This window comes from Anguilla rostrata, chromosome 2, assembly GCF_018555375.3.
Source record: "Anguilla rostrata isolate EN2019 chromosome 2, ASM1855537v3, whole genome shotgun sequence".
Taxonomy (NCBI): domain Eukaryota; kingdom Metazoa; phylum Chordata; class Actinopteri; order Anguilliformes; family Anguillidae; genus Anguilla; species Anguilla rostrata.
In genome coordinates, this window is record NC_057934.1 from 30,715,372 (window position 1) to 30,740,474 (window position 25,103).

General features: G+C 38.0%; 1 protein-coding gene across 6 annotated transcripts in view; it reads left to right on the forward strand.

Moving 5' to 3' along the window:
* The window catches only part of phactr2 (phosphatase and actin regulator 2), a 91,668-nt gene that overhangs the window by 32,155 nt on the left and 34,410 nt on the right, over positions 1-25,103 (forward strand). The window contains exon 1 of one of the 6 annotated variants that reach the window (XM_064321536.1): positions 13,312-13,627. The exons of the other annotated variants lie outside the window; for them this stretch is intronic. Within the exon in view, the coding sequence (XP_064177606.1) occupies positions 13,585-13,627 (43 nt within the window). The 5' untranslated portion in view covers positions 13,312-13,584. Of the gene's footprint in view, positions 1-13,311; positions 13,628-25,103 lie in introns of those variants that run through there. 6 annotated transcript variants of the gene reach the window in all.

Consider the following 25,103-nt stretch of genomic DNA (forward strand, 5'->3'; position numbering starts at 1 on the left):
GGTGCCGCTCACATGCTGTCAGCAGGTCTATGACCATCATCAATGAGCAAATTGCTGAATGGAAGTGGGACGTTCCTATGACAGCGTAGTATGTCCAAAAAGCCATTGTACTTTCTACTCACGTACTTAACTGAGTATGTGAGTAAAATGATAGCCTACTTATATAGTATGTAGTGAGTACTATACGATTTTGGACGCAGCCCAAGTTTGTCTGCATCAAAGCTCTGTGCTCACGGATATTGTTATGCATGCAATAATAATTTTAACTAAATAAATGCCATAGACTACGGACTCATGAGAAATTTCTGGCTCTGTGTCTTTGCCAATGGCTTCCAATATTTTAAAGAGGCAGTTCACCCAAAAATTAAATTAAGGTATGTTTCCACTTATCTTAATTCAGAGTAGTATCTGTCCATCCAGATTTTGCTGAAATGTGATGAGTTTTCTAGATATATGCTGCAGCTCATCCTGATAAAACAAACCTCTCAGGTTTGTCTTCAAGTGGCCTCAGAGCACCAAAAATAATTTTTTAAGAAATTGAACTGCAACATCTCTTTCCAAATATTATGCGTTTACACACGAATATCCACCCTCAGAGTATTTGCGTAAATGTGTGCATGTTTTGACGTATCTTTTTTTGTGCATGCACACCGTTTATAAATGGGGCCCCAGGTGTTACTCCAACAAATATTGAAGAAACCATGTTCGGAATACCTAATCCTAGAGGTTTCCTTCTGCTCAGTGTAGCCAATGAATTAGCTACTCCAGAGTTTTTTTTTTTTTTTTTTTTTTTTGGATCTCTCAAAGTTTGCCAGCGTACTCCCACAAGAATAATTCAATGTCAAAGATGCTTCCTAAAAAACTCGCAATTTCTACCCTTGACCTCTATTTATAGGAACTAGGATGATGGCAATTGTAGTCCTACTGACAATACCTTACCTTAACCCTGCTACATCAATATCAATTGTCCCCATGAGGAATATTATTTCTTCAGCTATTATAGGGGGCTCAAACCTTTTGGAGACACACAACATCCAGCACTGACTCACTCCCAAAGGTACTTTAATGTGAGGTCCTTAGTATAACCTAATAAAGTAGTCCCCAATACCCTTTCTAAATAGTATCCAAATCCTCATTTCAACCGGGAGACCAAAGACAACACTGCAATAATTGTTTGAGGACCATTTATTTATTTATTTCGGCCTTCAAGATGTCACCGACAGTCAAATAAATCTTTCTACATACCTGAAACACTTTTTCTAAACATATTAGGCTGTTGATGCAATTTAACAGGGGAACCGTAAGAGCCCAATTGGGGTCGCTGGTATCCAGTTAAACATTGTTGTTCCTCCTGGGTGATGCTAGCACTGACCATGTGTTGATGTCAATCAGGGAGATTTGTTCTGTAATTATATCTATAATTATACTGTCTCATGCATTTATTACTCTGCCTTGAAACATCTATTGGCTTTGCTTGTGAACAACCGGACCAACTAAATATGCCCGTCTAATTTTCATGACTGTTCCAGTCCTTTACACCTGTGGCAATTCTAAGATTTTTTTCAATAGGGGGTCCTGGAGGCGTGAAGAACCAGTCAGGGGTGGCCCATGGAAAATCTGAAAAATTTATCAGCATTTAAAATTAGCTTATGATGCATTGTATTGAATAACAGTTTTTCGTGGATAGGGCAACACATTAATTATTTGTGTTACACAAAGCTTTCTTCATAAGAGGAATTTCTGGATACGTGAGGTGTGGAACTGCATTCAATGTCAGTATCGAAGCAGTTGGCAAAGTTAAGATGACATCAGTGTTTTATGAGCAAGGACCATTGGTGATAGTTGAGCCTGTGAGGTGCACAGAGCAAATCTGATTGAGTCAGGCCTGGAAAGTAACACTCTGTAAAGGTTATGGATGAGTCATGGCCATTATTTAATGAAACAACCCCAATTCTGCCCAATTATGAAGAACAGAAGTCAGCTGTCAACTCCTTTCAAACTACTTTCTTCGATTGATAGGGAACTGGAAATTCTAACCAAAATGTTGCAGATGTTAATTAAGGTTTGTCTAATCCCAGAAATTAGCATAGCTAGATAAATATATTCTACAATTTGTGTATAAAATCTCATATTTGAAAATAGAAATAATTGGTGTTTATATACCAAAGTAGTGAACAGTAATTAAGATGAAAACATCATAACCAATACACAACGCATTAATGACAGAAATAAGCATTCACTATTCAAATACTATCATAGATTAAAATCTATTCAAATACTGTATGTAATGACAGTTTTATACTCTATAATTTGTTAATTTATTGATTTCTTTTGTAATACATCAGTAACTTTTTCTTTTTACCAGTTAGTCAATGTATATTGGTATTGGTAATGTACTGTAAATATGTGAGTTAATGCATTTTTATAGTTTTGCATTAGTTCATGTTAAGTATTGTAATGTTGTAGAAATGTGTTGATGATATTAATAATATAAGTAGCATAATTTGTATATTTAATGCACATTATTTTTCAAGGGGGCATTCATGAAAAGTGATATGCATTAAATACACAAATTATTCAATAATTGATCATAAGCAATCTGGAAGTTTAAATAGGTTCTAAATGTTGAGATTGCTCATCATGTATGGGATTACATTTCATACAGGTTTTAATATAAACTGTATTTAACAACATTTTTGTAACTAGCACTCCTTAAGTGTGAGCCATTGTACTGTATCTGCAGCCAAAAAGGATATTCTCAACGGAACACAGAAGTACAATGTTCAGAGTTAATTCAACTGCAACAAAATATGAGTGCAAAAAAAAAAAAAAACTGCTCTATGTCTAAGTGAAATGCACATTAGCAAAGTAGACAGAATGCTGAATATCTATTTTCTGTAATATGTTATAAAACTCAAAACATGTAAATACTAATCAGTATGTATTATTTATTTATTTTGTAGAGAAATGTTCCTTGAAGTCAAGGGTTAATGAATGAATAATTTAAAAGAGGAAGAGCCTACGAGCATATGGAGTTAATTGAGAACCACTTAAACAATAATTGCCATGTTTGTGAGCTGAGTGGCCTGTTAATATTTTATGGGCTCTACTGGTTGTCAGTGAGCTATATATATATATCCACACACACATGCATACATGCATACATACACACACACACACACACACACACACACACATACATACATACATACATTAGGGCTGTCAAAAAATACTCAAAGTTCGAAAACTATTAAAAAATCTTTCTTTTTTTAAAGTTCGAACCTAAATTTGAGCATTCGAATATTCGTTTTGGATCCCGCGTATTGTAATTAACATGCAGGCTTTAATTTCATGCGGCGAATCATGTTCATGCACGCAAAGATAACATGCAGGCTTTAATTTCATGCGGCGAATCATGTTCATGCACGCAAAGTTCATTTCCTGTGCTAACGTTACTTCCTCTATCAACAAAAAACGTTCTGCCCTGGACCCAGGCAAGTGGATCGTCTGGTTTTCCTTGCCAGTAACCTCCGGTGATACTTTCAGCTCTATTGACACCTAACGTTACTGGTCAGCTAGCCTCGCGAGCCAGTCTCTTTTTTCACTTCGTTCAACAGATCTGGTCAGCTAACAATTTAGGCTAAATAATGTTCCCATGGCAGGCTATGTTTCCTTTCTTCTTTGAAGGTTTTGATAAAATTGGATGATGAAAGAAGTTAAATTACTTACTCTGTTTAGTTTGTTTATGTTGTTTTAAGCTACAGGTATTAGCCCTTTGAATAGTTTTTGTGTTAAGAAACGAACAGGGATTTCCTATAAACAATCATTTCCCGATGATTAATAAATGCCAATGTGTGGCAAATTACATCCACGTGAAAGTGCTTTATTCATTTGCGCATTAGGCTATAGAAACTGCAGGGGGCTCATTTATAAAATGAACTTGCGTGCATAGCTACGTTAAGTGAAGGCCTGAAGTAGAGCGACCACCGTTTCCACGGTCAAATCCAGTCATGTTGAAATTGTTCCTTAACAAAAACTATTCAAACGGATAATACCTGTAGCCTAAAACAACATAAATTACTTACTCTGTTTAGTTTGTTTAACTTCTTTCATCATCCAATTTTATCAAAATCTTCAGAAAAGAAAGGAAACATAGCCTGCCATGGGAACATTATTTAGCCTAAATGTTAGCTGACCAATCTGTTGAACAAGTGAAAAAAGAGACTAGGTTCGCGAGGCTAGTGACCCGTAACGTAGTGGTCATATGAGCTGAATATACCGAGCTTTATTGGGAAGGAAAACAAAAGATCACTTGCCTGAGTCCAGGTAAACGTTTTGGTTTGATAGAGAGTAAATTAGCACAGGAAATGAACTTTGCGTGCATGAACATGATTCGCCGCATGAAATTAAAGCCTGCATGTTATCTTTGCGTGCATGAACATGATTCGCCGCATGAAATTAAAGCCTGCATGTTAATTACAATACGCGGGATCCAAAACTAATATTCGAATGCTCAAATTTAGGTTCGAACTTTTAAAAAAGAAAGATTTTCGAATAGTTTTCGAACTTCGAATATTTTTTGACAGCCCTAATACATACAGTGAGTTCCATAATGTTTGGGACAAAGACATATTTTTCTCGATTTGTCTCTGTACTTTGCAATTTTTAATTTGTAATCAAACAATTCAATGAGCTTAAAGTGCACATTCTCAGCTTTTATTTAACGATATATTGGTTTCACTGTGTAGAAATTGCAGCACTTTTTATACATTTTGGCTTCTCCGAGATTTAAAGGAAATGAACTGTGAATTCAACTTGAATCATCTTTTGCCGGAGTGGGCAATAGTCCAAGCCACTCTTCTTGACCGACGCCTGGCTTTACTTGCTTTCCTGACTATCTTTATTATTGAACACTACTGAATGGTTTCTAAGACAAGATCTGTCATCTCAGATGGCTTAAGATGCATCTGAATCTGCATGTGACAGGCACTTGGAACATCTAGTGAGTGTCTCCAATAATGTAGTTAAAATGGTTAATAAGACAGTTAATGAGCAAGGTGGCCTCTGTGGAGTGCTGATTCATCTATTTTATGTGGGGGGTGGATTTGAGGGGGCGGGAGATCCTGATCAACAAACAAGCCATCTGGGACAATTGAAAACATACACTAAAATGGAATTAATAGCAGTAAACCCAAGAAAGTGAAGCAGCCCATTAATCTGTTCTTTCTTGCAGATTGTCAATATTGTTTTCTCAAAACTGCTCCCTGTCTAAAGACCCTATGATGGGAACTAGGGCAAACATCTCTTGTGGCTTCTGAGTGAGAAGCAAAAGATTTGTACATTGTACTGCTTTCCTTATGAGGAATATCTCGCTGAAAATCACACACTGATTCATCAGAAAAGCATGTTTTAGGCATTATCTGCATGATATTTAATGTGTAGTGAAGGGGTCCATGCAATCCAGTTTTACTAGTATTTATGCACCACACTGCTTATCACCACATTGTAATAGATATCATATTTGAATTATTTATTTTACAGAATGTTACTTTTAAAAGGGGAAAACTGTTGAATTCATTTGAGCTGAAAAACAACCCTGACCATCAATGTCACTACAGAATTGACCACAAGCGTGACTGCAGATTTACCAGTAGGTGGCAGTCTTCCTCATCATTGGCCAGTTCTTGTCATTGCTATCTTTGTGCTGATGGCACTCCCATTCTCTCCAAACCACTGGATTGTCTTTATTTATCAACCAATTTGTTCAATGTACCCATTTTGAAAACAAAATATGCCTTTGTACTGTGTGTCATGTAATGTGCAGCATGCACATCTGTTCTCAAAGAAGGATAATTAGGTTGTAGTGAGGATTCCATTGCCTGCCATGCAGGCTTTAGTGAATATATCTTATTATGTGTGCATACAGTGCCCTCCAAAAGTGCAGGAACGGTAGAGTGAAATTTGTTTTTGCTATACTTAAGGCATTTCGGTTTAAGATTTAACAAAGAATGAATATGAGACAAAAGTACAATCAGCTTGACAGTCAGTTGAAAATGGAAAGACTCAAAAACAAATGGCAAAAATATATAGACATGTAAATACCATGAAATAAAAAGCTTATTGTCTGTTCTTTTGTCTTATATTCATCTTTTGTATGCTCAATCATATTATTATTATTGGTATTAATCTAAAGTTTATAGCAAAAATAACTAATTTCACTCTACTGTTCCCATACTTACATTTATTGTCATAAGTCTGTGCAATCAACAGTTTACTTCAGGAAACCTGTGTTTGCTTATTTCATTTGACATGTTCCATAAATTTCAACCAATTGTTGTCTTGGAACTTTATGGACCTTTGCCTTTTTGGACATTGGAAACATTTATAAAAATTTGGCAATTGATACAAGTAGTTTTTAGAAACTGCTTTTTCACTCTCAGGTACTGGAGTTGTTAAAACATTTAATTGCTAAACAACCTAAAATTGGGGTGTATGTATTAAAAAGGACAGTAATTCCTATGTGGATCATTGGATGTGGATATACTGTAAATACCCTTAAAACTGAGCTTGCAGTTTAGCCTCATATTCATTCTTTCATTTCTAATACAATTTGGAATACAAGGCCAAAACCGAACCAAATCTCTAATGTGTATAGATCCAAAACAATGTGTCACTGCCCAAATAATCTCAGACTGCACTGTATGTATGGCATTAATGCAGTTAAATAAAAATAAAACAAAACCCTCAGGAGGAAGTAAAAAAAAATTGGTGTAATGTGCCTGAATATGATTTTTTTTTTGTTGAAAAGCTGCCTGATAGTTTTATACTGACTGCCTGTTCAGGAGAGTGTCCAGGCATTGTGGTCATGAACATCCTGTAACTAGTTAGTTAGTGCTATCAGTTGATTGGCATGCTACTTCTGGACTGTTTAGGTGGAGCAGTGCTTTAAACTTGGAGGTGTTAAAAGTATCATTTAGGTGTGTGTGTGTGTTTGACTTCTACCATGTTGGTAATGTATTTTGTCAATGTGTTCAGTGTGTGCTTGGCTCTGTATAGACATACATATGTTTCAGTTGGCGTATATTTTGGTGTGTTTGTAGTTTGAGTGGTGTGAGATTATCTTTAGCTAGCATGGTGTTGCAGACAGAGTGCAGAACACCAGAATGGCACACAGCTTGATGTCAGAATGAAATGCCCCACAGATTATCCTACACACTTGAGAGGCATCAGCTGCATTCTAAGATCTAGAGGTCAAAACTGCAAAGCAGCGGTTCCCAAACTTTACAAGCCCTCAACCGGCTTAATGATCCCATACATTTTCTGTGACCCACCCTTCTTAGAATAATCAGTCATGGAATTCAAATTTTTTTTACCATCGCTTCTGTTATGCAAAAACCTTGCTGAAGGTTTTTTCTTTTTTTACACACATTGTAAATGTCTCTGAAGTCACAACTGAGCAACTAATAAAACTGGTAAAACCCCATGTGACTGAATGCTCTGGAATGTGACTAATGCTTTTGAAAGAGCATAATTTTTTTCCTGAGAATAATATTTTTCTGAAACAAGGTTTTTGCACAGCACAGATGATACGTTCAAACAGCCACAGGTATGCTGTAACAAGTTCTCTAATATCTAACCGGTGCAGTGTTTCATTAGACTCATGTAAATGTCTAGGGAAAGAACAGAACCCACCAGTAGTTTCTGGAACTTAATTTGGGCACTGCAACTCTAAATGAATACTGGTCACTAATTATCTTCTGACCGAATTTAACATAGATCAATAATTCACTTTAGTGTGGCTTTCTATCCAATTGTTTCTAAATGGATTTTAGTCATTTGTAACTGCTTCCAGTATTTAGAGTGCAATTGCATTAAGCTTAAATAACTGAAACAGCCTGATGCTTAGTACCTGCCAAAAAGGAAGAAAAAAACACAACACAACAGCAGTGGTAAACATTTCCCACCCACACAAAGGCAACACATCAGTCAACTTGACACCCAGCCTTCTTCATCTCCAAAACTAATGAGTGATTGAATTTATAATTATTCAGAAGATATGAAGTGTGATGTGCATTTGGGGGCTGAAGTATTGGTCTTCCGTTGGCAGCACATGTAATGCTCTCCTCCAGTACAATAACACTGCAGCAAAGCTGAGTACGTGCAGAGTGAAAAGAAATGGTGAGTGGAAGCACAACCTTGGGAGGCCATCGTGCGCTAGTCTACGGGCATCTGATCTGATGGAGGACAGTGTGACAATGGGATGGACCTTTGCATTCCAAATCGGAAATGAAAAAGGAAAACTATGGAAAATGTTTTTACAAAAAGGAAAAAGCCTGGAGTGAATTGATCTGCTGTCACTGTAACAGTAACAGAGATGGGGGGGGGGGGGGGGGGTGGCATTTTGGCCCCAGGTAAAAATAACAGTTAGGTCCTATTGTGGTTCTTTTGTGGGCAAAGCACTGGTCTTAACTGAATGGGGAGGGGGGAATCTTAGTGCGAAGCTGAACCCACTGCAGAACAATGTGTTGAGTCACCGGAGCTGGCTTGGTTTCCTTGCTCACAGGAGAAGGAGGGGGCGGCCCTTCCGGGAGGGGCTCCACCCATGCATCCGAACGGTGGGGGTCTCTGAAGCTATGCATCCTCACAGTCATGGGTGGCATACTCTAGAAAACTAGAGAAAAGGCTGGAGCAGCCACAAAATACACTTCATGACAATAGTGGTTGTTATAAACAGATCTGTTCAATGGGTGTGTTAAATGGTTTATGATGTATGCTGCATATGTTCTACTCTATGAAACTGCCTGCAAAATGAAGATGGTATACACAGACATACATGTGTATATCTATGTTTATATAAGAGGAATAGTATAATATGATTTCTTTATTAGAAAAGTGAGCCACTCTTGTTCATTTATATAACTAATTTTTATTGACTCTCTTTGTACATTGAAGGACACCTGAATATTGTGTCTGCGTGAATAGATCTGAGGACATTTTGGTTTAATTGGCTATGACCCAGCATGTGAGGTACATGTGAATGTGTCAGCCATTTCTTTCAGGATTTGTCCTTGGACTATATACCTCATGAGCACCCTTGTTTTATTGCTTATTTGTGAGGGATTCCTTCCAAAGAAAATTATATGGAGGCAATCATGTTCATAGTCCAGTACAAGCAATGTCGCCACAGGGTCCTTGAAAATGAAAGCTGTACAAACGCATCAAAATATAAAATCCAAAGTAGTTAATATGTATTAAATAAAACCCTGAATATATTCAATCAATCAATCAATCAATCAATCAATCAGCCTTTATTTATAGAGCACATTTCATACAAATTTGCAAATGTGCTGAACACAAAAATGAAAATAAAGAACTTAAATCAGGTGATACATAAAAGTTCATAAAAGATAAGATTAAAAAAATTTAATAAAATGATTTAAGAAGATTAAAATGATTACAAAAGAATAAGGATGTCCTAACTAAAAGCAATGCTAAAAAGGTAAGTCTTGAGATTCTTTTTAAAATATAAGAGATATTCTATATAAGATAAGCGATAAAACGCTATTCCAAAAGCAAAATTAGACATGTTATACATCGTTAGAAAGCTTATACTCTCACCTACTGAATTAATGAATTGTCAATCAAGCCTGACTGTACTAAAAAGGGCGACAAACAATAGGTGTGGTAATACACACAGCTATTTTGGAAGGGTCCCAGGCATCACAAATGCCTGTATATTTCACAAACGGATTGTCCAAGACAATATATGACCACTCAGACTCAAAAAGGACATCTCTATGCGTAAAACCAATGGTAAGGTTGTATATTTATTCAATATTTAGTCTGTAGATATTGTCTGTAGAATGACAAGGTATCATTTCCTAAACTTTGTCTCGTTTATTTCATTATTCAGTGTGGCTTCTTGTTGTTTCACACTTTAATATGACTCCGTTGGTGCACGAATGAGTATGTACTTCCGCTTTGGCAGATAGCGTCAGTTCAGAGGCGGTCCTTCAGTGTGGCCCAGGATGCATTCGTGTACACACTGCTAAAAGAATGTGGCCATATGCGTCCCAGACCACCTCCAAATATGGTCTGAGTGATCAGATCTCAATGCGTCCTGGGTGCGTTCACACCTGTAGTTAGAGCTGTCCACTTGTGATCGGATCACTCAAGACGCATTTTAATGCGAGGTCTGAACAGGGCCTAAGAGAGCTTTCAGTATCTAGTCTTGATTCTAGGCTTTTGGTTGCCTTTGGAGTCTGTTATAAGTGTTTGTCAACATGAGGACTAGGGTTGTGCTAATGAAAGTCAAGGAAGCCATTGTGAGGCTGAGAAATAAGAAAAAACAGCCAGAGACGTAGGCCAAACCTTAGGCTTGGTAAAATCAACTGTTTGGAACATCATTAAGAAGAAAGAGAGCACTGGTTAGCTCAGTAATCGCAAAAAGGGCCTGGTAGGCTAAGGAAGACCTCTACAATTGATGACCGAAGAAATCACCATAAAAAAGAAAAAACCCCAAACACCTCTCCGACAGATCAGAAACACTCTTCAGGAGGCAGGCGTGGATGTGTCAGTAAGTATTGTCTGCAGAAGGCTTCACAAACATAACCACGGAGACTATACTGCAAGATGCAAACCACTAGGGTGCATTATTTTTTCTCCTTTCCTTGTCTCCTTTCCTAGCATGGCAGGCCAAAATGGTGGAAAATACACAAATTGATGTCTGGAATCACACGTTGTGAAAGCTGGCTCATTCAATTTGCTTATTTTATCTCCTTGCTTGTTTTCCTTGCTCCTAGTTCCACCCATCAGAGGATGCAAGGAAAGGACATGGGGATGGAGGAAATGAGGAAATGTCTATAAGGCAATTGGAAAGTCCTTGCCCTTTCAAGCATCTGTCAAATACAAACGTGGGAGATGGGGAGAGGTGAATACACAGGTCGATCCTTATATGTCACAGGTTCCAAAAAAAAACTTCCCCAAAGGATGCACTTGTGTTTACATGAATTCCTTGGGTGCCTTCAACCTCCTTGAAGGAGCATTTAACGGGTTAGAATGTCCTCAAAGATGCTGCAACTCAATTGATTTCCGGGTCAGACAAGGACCTCAGACACAAAGGATGAATAAAATATGGAATGCACCCACACTGACAACGCATAATTCCAGATGTCATTTTCACACATTTTTTGACACTTTTGACCTTCCAAAGGCCAAAGGAAAGGAGACAAGGAAATGAAGCAAGGATGTATGAAAAATAAGCGGTTGGAATGCACCACCAAGATTCACTAGTATCAGTGATAGCAAGAGCAAAGTGTAGAGGCCAAAAGGAAATGCTAAAGATCCAAAACACCCCCCTCATCTGTGAAACATGGTGATGGGGGGTGTTATGGTTTGGGCATGTATGGCTGCCACAGATATTTGCTCACAGAATGGATTCTGAAGTATACAGAAGCATGTTATCTGCTCATGCTCAAACAAATGCCTCCAAACTCATTGGATTGTGCTTCATCCTACAGCCAGACAATGATCCCAAACATACCTCTAAAGTAACAAAGGAGTTTTTAAAGCCAAAAGCAGGAAAATTATTGACTGACTAAGTCAATTCCCGATCTGAATTCAATTGAACATGTGTTTCATATGCTGAAGAGAAAACCTAAGGCAGCTAGCCCCCAAAACCAGCAGGAGTTGAAGATGGTTGCAGTACAGGTCTGGCAGAGCGTCACCAGAGAAGATACACAGCAGATGATGATGTCTATGGGTTATAGACTTGTAGCAGCCATTGCATGCAAAGGATATGCGACAAAGTACTAAACCTGATTTTCATTTGCATCACATAAGTCCCAAACATTAAGGATAAAAAGAAAAGTAATTTTCACATGATGAAACCAAAGAGGTATAAAAATATATTTAAATAAAAGCAGAGAATGTGCACTCTACCCACATGGGAATAGTTTGATTACAAATCTAAAATTGTGGAGTACCGAATCGAATCAAGAAAAAATGTCTTTCTCCCAAACATTATGGAGCTCAATGTGTGTGTGTGTGTGTGTGTGTGTTATGTGCATGTATTTGCGATGCATAGAGTATGCAGTAATAGTACTTACTGGGAGTTGTAACTGAGTTTGATGAGAAGTCAGCAAATTTAGTGTACGCATATTTGTTTTTTGCATGCATCTCCTTGTGTGTGTATAGCTATAACTTTCCATATGAAACAATGAATTATATTTTCTTGTAAGTGCATTGCAATATCCTTTTTTGTTGCAAATTACAGACCAATAAACCTTTTTACAGTACTTTGTTTTATGTGGACAGGGTTGTGAATTATGTGATTTATTTTGCAACCTGTTGAAAATCAATATCTGTTTTTGTTTTATTAAATCTTTTCATTTTAATTGTTGATTGATATGGAAATTTAGTATATTGATTTTCCGGGAATATTTTCCTTACTACTGTCACTCAAAACTTGGTTTTCTAGGGGTTGTAGGGCAATTCATATTGTGACAGATGTTTTAGTAGATGCTATATGCTAATACATTTTTTGAAATTGTATTTATTTATTTTTTGCCATTTAAATAATGTAAATCCAGAGCTTCCAGATCACAGGAATTGATACAACAAATAAAAAGGATCACAATTAGAAGTTGGTATTTCTGGTATTTGATCACAATGTCCACAGTAACAGGGAAAACACACAAGGCTTGTACTGTATACTAGTTAGATCTAATTGCAGTTAACTTTCTGTTTCATTTTTAATGACACATAGTTTAGTCATTTCTGAGACTGAACAGAGAACTGCAACACCACTGGGCTACATATCATGTAAAACAATAAGCACTACCATATTACTGCAGTATTAGACTACCACAAGCCTTGTATTAGCCTAGGCTACTCATATTATTAGCGTGCTTTTTAATTATATTGCGCCTTTCCACATCCCAAGGATGCTTCTCAGATCATAATGGTCATCTGTAAAAATAAGCAAAAATTCTGTACAAAAACGCCATGCAGCCATCATACATATTTTAAAATATCCATCAACTAGCACAAATGGTCGTTATTTTTAGCGGCCGACTAGTAAACTGAAAGATTAGTTTCAATTGTTAATGAATATGATCTATTACCGCGAAAGCCAGCTCAACCTATGTTGAAATTATTTAGCAAATTTATCAACACTCAGCCTAACGAACTGAGTACAGTGATGTGTCAACTGAAATTTAAAACTGGATAACAAACTTTTTTTAAAAGCACGCGGGGGTTCGTGAGAAGGATTTAATGGCCGTTTAGAGGAAGCTCGTGGGCGTTTTGATATCCCCTACGAAAGCTGGCCCAGAGTATCTAGGGACTCCCACCCCGTGACCTTCGAAGGGGAGTAATCCGCAAAGAAGAATGACGGGCATTCGGCTGCTGTACAGAGAAGCAGAGGCAACGCCGTTCTTGGGAGTGCCTGCTAAGTTTGAAAGCACCATCAAACTACTGGTACCCCAAATTCAGACGGTGAAATGAACCCTCGGAGAACGCGATCGCGAAGACCTTGTCGTAAAAGAGCATTAGTGACCGTATGATTCAGAGACAGAGCAAGAAATGGGCCAGACGTCAGTTTCCACATTGTCTCAAAGTGCGAGTGGTAAGTGAATTTGTCATCCATATTTTAAAGTGATCTTATAGCCTGTGCGCACACATGACGCTATATGTGATCAGACTTCCTGTAGCTATTGCTGTTCAAAGTCCCAGTTGATAACAATATTATATAGAAGTAGTCAATTTGCATGTGGCGGAAATGTTTTTAAGTCGAATCTTGATCTAACGGGTCTGGTATGGATGCTTTACATTTGTGTCGTGAACGCTGTGTTCGGTGATTTTTAGCGACTGACAGCACAGGTCATGAAAGAATTCAGCAGATCAAAAAGAAATAGCGAGACTTACTGGAATTGTTAGCTACTGATAGTATGCAATGGATTATTTTGTTGTTTTCTCTTTAACGGAAATGAGCGGCGAACGAATTTAGCTAATAACTTAATACCATTGGTTTCAGAAAGCGAGCAGAATCCAAAATGTATTGCCTTGAAACACTAACAAACTCTTTAGAGAAAAGAGCTTAGCCTATACTAGCTAGTAAATAGTTTGCGATATAGCCTGTTTTCTTTTTACATCGGTGCGAGCTTTTTCGCTGATCATGAACAAAAAATACCATGCCCAAAATCAAAAACAGATGGTTAAGTATAACAAGTTAGATTTATTTTCTGGGGCATGCAGAGTTGTAGAGTTTTTTGTTGTTGAGGAAATACGTCATATTTTCCTTTAATTTCTAATGTTTTTTTTTTTTTTAAAATAATTATTTATTTATTTTGCTCTGCACTAGTTTGCCATATACAACCTACTCAAAACAATGCTCGATAGGCTAAATGCATGAAATTGTCAAGTGCTTTTATGACCACCCCTGAAATTATTCATACGGATAACGTATTGATTTTCCAACACATTGGTTTGACTCTCAAATGTAATGGAGCCTAAGATTGTTCATAATATGTTATGTAGGCGTAGCTATGCTAATAACTTAACATGTTCCGTAATGCATGTCCGATGCATGATGTTTGCGGGCATTACGTAAATTGTGACTATTCTCATAAGTTAATGGCACTTTAGTATGATATGTCAACAAATCGACGCGGTATTGTTTATAAACTAACTGTTCAGAGAGTAGCGCATCTTTAATGCAGCTTGTACCTTCAAGCTTTGGGCGAGTCAATATTTTGGACTGAAAACCAGGGCACTGCCTGTATTCTTGAGTGGAGATCACCTTAAAATGACAGCATGCCTGTTTGTAACTGTCTCGAGATTTGATCTGCCTCGGACGGTCGTTTTACACGATTAACCTGAGCTGAGAAATGTTTTTGATTTTGATGAGGCTGGTGAATACCACTGACTCTAAAAAAGACTAAGAGAAGGGAGCACTGTGCCAGTTGAGAATTTATGGGAGAAAGTTTGTGCGTAGAATGTTTCATTAAAAAAAAAAAAAAAATTAAAGATTAGGCAGAGCATAAATATAATGTAAAATCTCTGTGGTTCATTCATTGTATTTCATTTTAGTTACACTTTCCTATCCTGGAGAATTTTCTGCTTGCGGTGCAGCAATTTATATTTTCTGTAGTAATAGTAGATATGTAAGGTTGTGGCAAGCATGCCATGCATTTGTCCAGATTACAGGAGCTGTGATTTATCAAGGCATTAAACCCACAATACCACATCAGATTTCTGTCTTTTTCACAAAATTTGATGCTGTCCAAAACAAGGTAGAGAGAAATGTTAAGAATGTATTTGCAATCATCTTACTGGAGGTGACCAACATTTAATTATTAATTATGATGAAGTGCCCCACTCAGTGTAGCTTAGGTGTGTCAGCCATGTCAGAAAGGGCAGGCTTCAGGACACACATTTATGTCCTTAATTACTGCTCCCAGACTACTGCTGGATTACCCTGAAAAAGCACCACAATTCTGTAATGTTCATGCTGTAAGACATTGCCTTTTCTACAAATAAATAATGAATATTGAAGCAAATCGCACTCTCAACATTGCATTCTTTTAGGAAAACACTTGAGAAACAGAATTCCCAATGAGTGGCGTTGAACTCTACACTTAGGTTACTTAATACATATTTACTGATTCTCATCAATAGATTTAGAAAACAAGCTTGCTTTCCGAACAGACAAACATTTAAGGCTTTAATGAAAAACAATGTGGTCTGTTTGTTATTTCCTTATGATCCCTTTAAACCACACGTTAGCGAAGGTGGAGAGGGAGAGAACATTTATTTAGCCAATTAAATCTGGGGATGGTTTTGGTGGCAAGTTTGCGAGAGCCAGATCTAGGATTTAGCCAGGACACCGGGGAACCTCCTACTCTTAGCGATAAGTGTCATGGGATCTTTAATGACCACAGTGAGTCAGGACCTCGGTTTAATGTCTCATCCGAATCATGAAATAAGTCTCTAAACCTTGTCATCTTAAAGCAATGGAATGCAGTCAAAGTAAGAGATTACTAAAAATGCGTGTATGAAGTGAAACACAGTGCTTCCAACAAACTCAGGAAATCTGTATATTACTTATGATAAGGCATACAAGACTGTCTGCATGTTTTAAACAGTGGTTTTGATTGTTATCATATGACTTTTTGGCTTTTCCCCTTGTCTATTTGGAAAAATAAAAGCTTTTGTTATTTCTCAAGGGAGTGAAGCCTTCCTGTTTTACTGCAGTCAGATTCTTTAAAAAATGAAAAACAGAGACAATTTCTGACCGTGGATAGTGGCTGGCAAACCCTTTGCAGTGAATAAATTCACAGATTTTCATACCTGGCATGTATTGCTTTAACATTGTTGAGCCATAAGGAGCTGACATTGCCTAAGTTCCAGGGTGCCTAATGGCATTGTAAAAGGAAGCTGAGATGGGAACGTTAAAACGTATGGCTGCTACTTTGTATTTTGTAATTCTGAAATTCATCCAGCTTGGTTTCCATGATGTGGCTCACTGGCACCATAAGAAACATTGTGGAAATGGTGGTGATTTTGTTTCTTGCCCTGCTGTTTGAGCGGTATGCCACTAACCACATGTTTAACAGACAATGGTCTTAATGTTCTAGAATTATTCCAGTCCACATTTCAGTATGTGACGCACTTCATGATTCAGGTCATTATGCATGTGCGGATCAAGTATGGATACCCAGCTCAAAGTAGCTATTTAAAGTAGGTTATCTTGTGGATTTATCTGATCAATAAATATGGATCTGGCTTCACATCAAACAGCTTGGTATATTGTAGATTATCAATTGTATACATCCCTCTCAGGGCAAAGTTTTAGAAATGCATGTACCATTGCTGAGTGTTTTCACAGCATGTAAAAAAATAATAATAAATTGCCTGGAGATGTAGGCCAACTCTTAAACTAAGAAATATTTGTGGTCAAGTAACTCTTGCTGTTTTTGCCATTATTGAGAAATGGCCAAAATCTATGGACAATAAGATGTGATTTATTCTCTGTTGCCATCACTTTGCAAACATCAAACATTTTCTCAAAAATGTACACGAAAGTGATTTACATAAATAACTTGGCGTATATACATATTTACATCATTTTAATTGCCCCGAGCACTCGTGTCTGTTATTATCTCAATGCTCAGACATGACAGCAAGGTTCTATTACAGACTTGTATAATGTTTTTGATAATGACCCACTCAGTTCCGTTTACATCACCCTCCCACTTCTGATTCATCAGGCTCATTAAGACTTAAATGGAACCTCATGCTATTCTCTGAAAAAAAATTCAGTTGGTGTGTGTCTCATAGGAACTTGCAATGAACTTTAAGCTTTTTTGTTCAGTAAACACAATGAAAATAAGTAAAGGAATTGAATAAGTAATTGAATTTTAATTTCAGGGGTTCATACAGCACACCCCAAAGTGTGGCCATAAAAAGACCTCAAACAACAGTTATTAAATTGAAATCTTATTCTGTAATGACAGGTGAAGCATAAATATTCTTGTTGGCTGATCACTTTTTGAACCAGGCTTAACCGTTCTTTCAGTTTAGAGGCCAGGTGACCGTTAGTAGCAGTTATGACATCTCATACGTTAAAAAACGAAATTTTAACTTTGTTTAGCTACTTTGTGTATCTTTGTACTTTGTTTGCTTTAATATTTGGCTAACTCTTCTAGTGCTTGAATGTTGTGCAATTCAGTTAATTTCCCTGCAGTGTCAGAAGTTCCATTCATATATTTTGCTTTTACTGGAAATTGAATTTGGTATTCATAATCATTACATGCTATCATACCACAGATTATCAGCTGGGTGAACAACATTGCTTAAAGTAATATTGTGTTCCTTAAAGATGGTACGTTTTCTTTTTTGTCAGAAGTTAGTTGCTACATATATACGACAATGGCAGTTATACTGATTATTTCATACTTAATTTTGCGTGCTGGTTGCATTCTAGACACTTTTTTTGCCATTTTCTCCCCAGTTTAGTCGTTATACCAATTCCCTGTGTGTATCACGGTCCTGGTCGATTCGCTATCCTCTGTCAGTCTGGGGAGGGTGTAGACTACCACATGCCTCTTCCTCTCATGTGGAGTCGCCAGATGCTTCTTTTCACTTGACAGCGAGAAATTTCACTGGGAGAGCGTAACGCGCGCGTAGGTTCACGCTATCTCCCCCAGATCCCCTCCTCACTGAACAGGCACCCCGACCAACCAGTAGGAGTCGCTAATGCAACGATCAGGACTCATACCCTCACCGGCTTCCCACCCGCGAACACTGCCAATTGTGTTCGTAGGAACGTTGAACCCGGGTCTTTGTGGTGGTAGGCGAGTGCTTATACCTCTACACTACCCAGAGGGCCCCGCTGTCTTTTGTCCTTACGGATTCTTATTGTTCTTATTCTTAGAGTTAAAAATAAGTCAAAATTGAAAGGGAAAAAAAACAAGGAATATGAATTGAAACTTTAACTGAGATGTCATAGTTTCAAGAGCTGTTCCTCAGATCACCATGCCATCTGACTTTGCCATTGATGGGGAAAAAAGGGAGTTTCCCCAGAGACCTAGCCTATGTGGTAGTCAGCTTGAAATAAGATTTTGTGAAAATGGTTTCTCAACAGGAAGAAATACCGGGCATTGCAAAATGTATCTGTTTAAACCTAGGATGATTTTATGTTCTAGGAGCAAGGCAAGGAAAATAGTCTTTTTCAATAGTATTTTGAATGCATTGAATGATTCCCAGCATGTGTGAAATGGTTGCAAGGATACTTCACAGGCAGGAGATCTCCCTGTGTTGCATTTTACCATGATGCTGTTGCACCCTATTGATGGTGAATTAAACCACACAATAATGCCACATGAGTTTCAGATATTAAATGTCGTCTTTCTGGAGAATAATTTGTCATTGGTGTTTATTCATAACATTTTCACCATGTGTCTATTAATTGTGCCCATGCCATAACAAGGTATGGGTTCATATGAGGATTCTTTAGCTCCCTTATAGAAGTGCAACAGTAGGGGCGTGCTCCTCTGTGTCATAATGCTTTTATGACCCCTGAGGAATGTGAAAATTTGACTGATAGGGTCCCTGGTTCAGTCCACAATGTTGTACCCACACCCCCTTCCCCCTGCCCAAAAATACACACTTTTATGCATACACACCCATGCACACACACACACATGCATAGTGTAGAGCTGCAGTTTTAGTGCCATCGTGAATTTGCCCACACCCCCATTGCGGGCATTGGCATTGGCGGCGTCGTGCCATGGTGCCAGCCTGCTGTCTGAACCGCAGCAGTCCCTTTCTTCTCCAGGCTGAGAACTTCAGCCCCCCGAACAGTCACTTATTTTTAGAGCCGCTTCTTTGAATTTCACATCAGAACACCAGGGATGGCCTGAAGGCAAAACAATTGGAGAAAGCCAATCAAAAAATGGAAGAATGCAATGTGCTGTCTCGAACTAACCACAAGCCAAGCACAAGTTGAGCATTGGAGCTGGCATAAAATTTCCATGTTGTATTATTGGGAATATGAGTCAGTAGACTTGTCATTGCAACGGGTGTCTGTTTTCATTTAAATTGTTCTAGAAATATTTTTGCTCTTGATTTCTTTATGCATTCATTATACAAAGTTTAATTCCTCTGGTTTAGTAAACCATTTTAGGTTGAAATTGTGTTTTGCAGGTCTTCTCTTCTATCTTGTTTGAGGCCCCTACACTGTAAAATAATGCCTTGACAGGAAATGCCTCAGTTCAACTTCCTGTTCCCTCGGATCTACTACTGACATCAAAAGCCCTCTGTCATTGTACAGTTTGAGAGCAGTCAGTTCAGTTTTTGTTTCCAAGTAATGTCTGTTTAGTTTTGAGATTCACTTTACAAAATTGAGTTTAATTTTTGTTCTTTTGCTTCATAAATCTTGATTCATCCCCATTAATAATTGAGTAATAGTTGCTGGGGTTGTACATTTTCTAATTTGTCACGTTGTACTCCACATTTTGTGTTCTGTTATCAAATTTGACACAGGATGCTATTCAGTCTCAATGCTTTGTAAATTGTCCTTTTACAATATATGTGTGTTTTTGTCCTTGAATGAAAAAATGTTATGTAGTCATTGAAAGACATAGCTAATCTGTCAGTAAGCTGTGGGAATTCTCCAATGTAAGTGTTCACTGCATATAGTAAAGTAGGCTATCTTGTATCAAAGGGGCGTTTGGGTGTTTGTATATTTGAGTATAAAAACAACATATTGAATACTGTGGTGGAAACATTGATACAGCCAAGGTTATGACATTAGATACTGAGACTGCTGAAGTGCTGACCTTGAAGGTCAAGACAGGTCTACTCTCCATAATTTTTACAAGACAGCTTCTCTTAACAACCTAATACCACCCATTAATCGAGTGGTTCCGAAATCGTCACCTAGATTATCTATCCTTGTTTTCAAACTTTGACATCATAGGTCCTGACAAATATGAGAACTTTTGTCCCATATATGACATTATAGGTGATGCAGCAACTCAGTTTCTCCCTGGCTTTAGTTTGTTTTTAAATGTACTGTATCACTGTTTTCCAAAATTCTGTTCTGAAGTGATTTCAGTGCTTATTTTCTTGTGCTGTACCATACAATCCCTTCATGAAATTATTTTGACCATTTCGTTTCCTCATTCCCCCAACTTCAGGTCTCATGGTGAAACCCCATTCTCTGCACAGAACCTTGACGTGTAAGGGGAGCAAACTGCTGAAGCCCTTTTGCATGTTTTCGTGGTCTACTGGTCTCTTCCCTTTGAAACTACAGTGATAATAATTTGCCGCAGGAAGGGAGTGGGCTGAAATGCCAAGTTTGTATGCCAGCTCCTGTTCTCTGACAGTTATGCTCCCACCATCTCAAGTAAGAGTCAGATAACTTTTTGTTGCCCATGCCTTTTAGAGTACAGCATGTGGCACTGATCTTAGACTGGTGGGTGCATGCCTATTGGGAAATGGCTGAAACTAGTCCCTGCTCCAGATTTGAAGGATATTGATTGGCTCTTTAGCAAGTGATGCAGCTACTTAATGGCTTGTAGGACCTGGGAGGTTGTCAGTTATGTCCCACTGTTACTCTAGCTCATTGTTTCCTAAACCTTTTCATCTTAAGGCTCCTAAAGTGGCCACTCTGTGTCTAATGGCACACTTTCTATGCAACATCCACGATAAGCAACAATGTACAGTAGGACCTGCTTAACATACTTTCTTTGAAGGATGCCTGGATTGTCATTATATCATGGATCCACAGAACCCAATGCATATTTTGTTTAGAAATTATTCATAATGGTTAAAAATTATGGTGACCAAAAATTCACAATATTTGTATGGAACAAGATAAGTGTATTTAAAATATTGTGTATTTATAAATATTTAAATATTACCTGAAAAGGAAACTGTTTACAATTTCAGTTTTGCTGAGGCCTCCACAAGGCTCGCTCAAGGACACAGTTGCAGAACTGAAGTGGCCGATCCAGGAAAACACACCTTTCCCTTCTGGAAACAATGCATCACTGCTCCAGCAGGAACACAACAGATTTTTACTGAACGGTTTCCAGCTTTTCTGGACTATGCAGTGTATGACTGAAGCTATTTGTCAAGGAAGTTTTGTTCTGTGAAGTTCTCTTTATGAATTCCTGTTTAGGCAGTGTCCTGCTAATGTGTTTTCTCTCTGTCGGCAGCTTGGAGTCGGAGTCTGTGTGAAGCACATGTGTATCTGTACTTTCACTGGGCCTCTTGATCACTGCTGCATGGATCATCACAGCCAAGCAGATTGCCAGACAATGTTCCTAATTTTGAGACTAAATTACTGCATTACCAAATTACAGATTGTACATTTGATGACTACCAGCTAAATCACGTTTCTGAAATTTGTACTGTCAAGTGTTTTCTTCCTGGCAGATAACTTGATAATGTAAATGGTCATGTATTCATATTCAGCACTTTGAAGGGCTTCCGTAAAAGGGAAGTTGTAAAAAGTGGCTTTACATTATCAGACTGAAAAGTGTTGTCATAAGTTAGTTTATGAACAGGCTTCTGTTAGTATGATTAACTTAGTGAATTCTTCTGGCTCCTGCCCCTGTTATAAAAAAGACAATAAAACCATTTTAAGTGTTAAGGGCATAAAAAATACAGTTTTATGAAGATGTTATGTTTGTGCCATGAATCATAAAGTTATCTAAAATATCTTATGCACACGGACTTACCAGCTTACTCCAACACAGGTTCTGCCTATGTGGCTTCAACAGTACTATAACTTTCACACTAGGGGACAGTAAAATTGGCTTCAAAGCAATTTGTCTTGGAATCAGAAGAGATGGCCTCAGTAAGAAATCAAACTGTTCTCAGTCCAGAGTTCTACCATCTAAAGTTTGTCATCATAAAATATTGTACCAATATTACTGCTGTAAATTATGTAGCTCTTTCCTGCTAGTACATTATGTGGGAAAATGTGTATTATAGGGAAAATCAAGCCATTGGTGCAGGGAAGTTTGGCATATGACAGTCCTGCACTCTTCTACTGCTCTGCAGAGCAACTGTTACTCATTGCATCATGGGGGTTGCTAAAATGAAACTTCCCCTTCATTCAGACCCATCATCTCGCCATTGCAAAACATATTCTCATTGGCAGTGAACACTCTACTTCCTCAAAACAAAATGAAAAATACCACTGGAATTCATTTTTCTTGACTTCTGTCTTTGTATGCTGCGACAGGTTACAGATGCATGGTTTCAGTGTAAATGATATGTAACTGCTTGTTTCAGAGTTAAGTAAATGACACACATGGGTCTCATGAATGACACAATAGGTATAGCCATTCGGCACAAATGCAGGCTGGGCCCCATCGTCACAGATTTTCTCCTCTGCCTCAGCTATATTATAAACCAGCTATGACAGGAAGTCATATATGATAGGGTGGGTTTTAGTTGGCCGGGGATCGTTGGGCTTCTATTGCATTAGTCCATCTGTGCAACACACCAGCTGTTTGCAGCCAACTGCTTGTTGTTCGTGAGAGATATGCCTAGCCACTGTATTGTATAGTCGTATCATGTTGCTGTGGCTGTAAGGGCACATTATCCACAACACTGATTTAAAAAATACATTGTCCTGACTGATTTCCCATAGACGTTAGGACTGTCACTTTTTCCGACTAAAGAGAAATTCATTTGAATTTGTTCAAGTTGTATGGCTCTCTGTTGAAGTCACGAGCTTTGACCAGTGATGCCTATGGCATTACCAGGAGAGAAGCCCTTCAGATGAAGTGTCTTTGAGGAAGCCTGATACACTGTGGCCAAAGTTCAGGAGGTCTTATTTCCCTAGGTTATACGACTGGGGACTTTGCTGCGCCCATCATTTTTCCTGATGTCACTTGATGTCCTTATCCCTCTCAGTCGGCCCTACTGCAGGTGCTGGTACCAGAACGGCAACATGATTTCACCATGTAGAAATTACAGCACTTTTTTTATACATAACCCTCCCATTTCAGGGCACCATAATGTTTGGGATATATGAATATTATGTAATTGAAAGTAGTCACATTTAGTACACGTACTACTTTGTCATATCATTTGCATGCAATGACTACTTGAAGTCTGTGAACTATAGACATGACCAGGTGCTAAGTATCTTCTCTGGTGATGTTCTGCCATGTCTGTCCTTCAGCCATTGTCAGCCCCTGCTTGTTTCACTGGCTAGTTGCCTTAAATTTGCTCTTCAGCGTATGAAACATGTTCAGTTGGATGCAAATTGGTTGAATGACTTGGCCAGAAATTCAGTTTTTGGCTTTGATAAACAAATTTGTTACTTTAGCCGTATGTTTGGGATCATTGTCTCGCTGTAGGATGAAGCGCTGTCCAATGAGTTTGGAGGCATTTGCTTGAGCATGAGCAGATTAGATGCTTCTGTACAATTCATTCTGCTGCTGCTCTCTGCAGGTACATTGTCACTGAACTCAAGTGAGCCAATACCTGTGTGATTTGTGATTACTGAGCTCTCCAGTGCTCTCTTTGTTCTTAAGGATGTTCCAAAGGTTGATATTGGTAAGGATCATGTCTACATCTTGTAGCTTCTATGAATGTGCTTTCCAGTGGAAAAAAATGGAACTGATGTTTGCCTTGTTCAGGCCAATGCTGTTTACAGAAAAATAAAGAGGTTTGTTTTTAGTGCTCCCTGTACAACACCTATATATTGTATTCATGCCAGTGTAAGCGTGAATGTCATTGTGTGGCTACAGTCTCTCCTTTTTTCCTTTATTGCCTCAGTGCTATTGTTTGTTCCTTTGTAAACTGAATCAATCGCTTCATAATTTATTTGGGATGAGAGTGTTTGAGCAGATGGTAGTGCTAATTAAATATAGGCTTTTCACTCTCCCCCCACGGAGAGTTCTTTGCATGCTCACTTTTGTCCAAAGACCAAATAAACCTGTTTTTTGCCACCAAAAATATATTGTCAGCAAGTGTTGCCTTTGTTGGAAACTGAATCCAGAATATGTTGCCAGATCTCAAGGAAAGTGGAATGGAAATTGGTGCTTGTGCTCACAGTGAAATTCAGACAAAGGCAGAGAATGCATGCAGAAAAGGTGGGGAGGTGCAGAATGACAGTCAGAAAACTCTCTACTCCCTTTACCTGGCCTGAGTGTTGCAGTGACATTTTAGCATACATGCTTTCAGTAGTTTTACTTTTAAATTGTACTGAACAGAGAAACCAAAAAAGATTTTTTACAATTCAAGTAAAATACTTTATTTATCCTACATGGCCAATTAAAAGGCATGTAGTGCAAACAAGCTACACAGAACATACAGACATTTAAAATATAGACATCACAGTTCATAGTCATCTTCAGATATATCTTAAGATATATTTTTTTATTAAAAACTAATCAATTTATTTAAAAAGTTGCAGGTACAATGTGGGGGAGTGGCCAAGTGGTTGGTCCTTCATTGACCTTTCTTGTTATTTAAAAGCTTGGTGGCTTTGGGAACAATGTTGAATTTCCTTCTGTTCATCTTATGCTGGCTTTACATGTATTTGACATATTTTAAGAAATTCCACAGTCAGT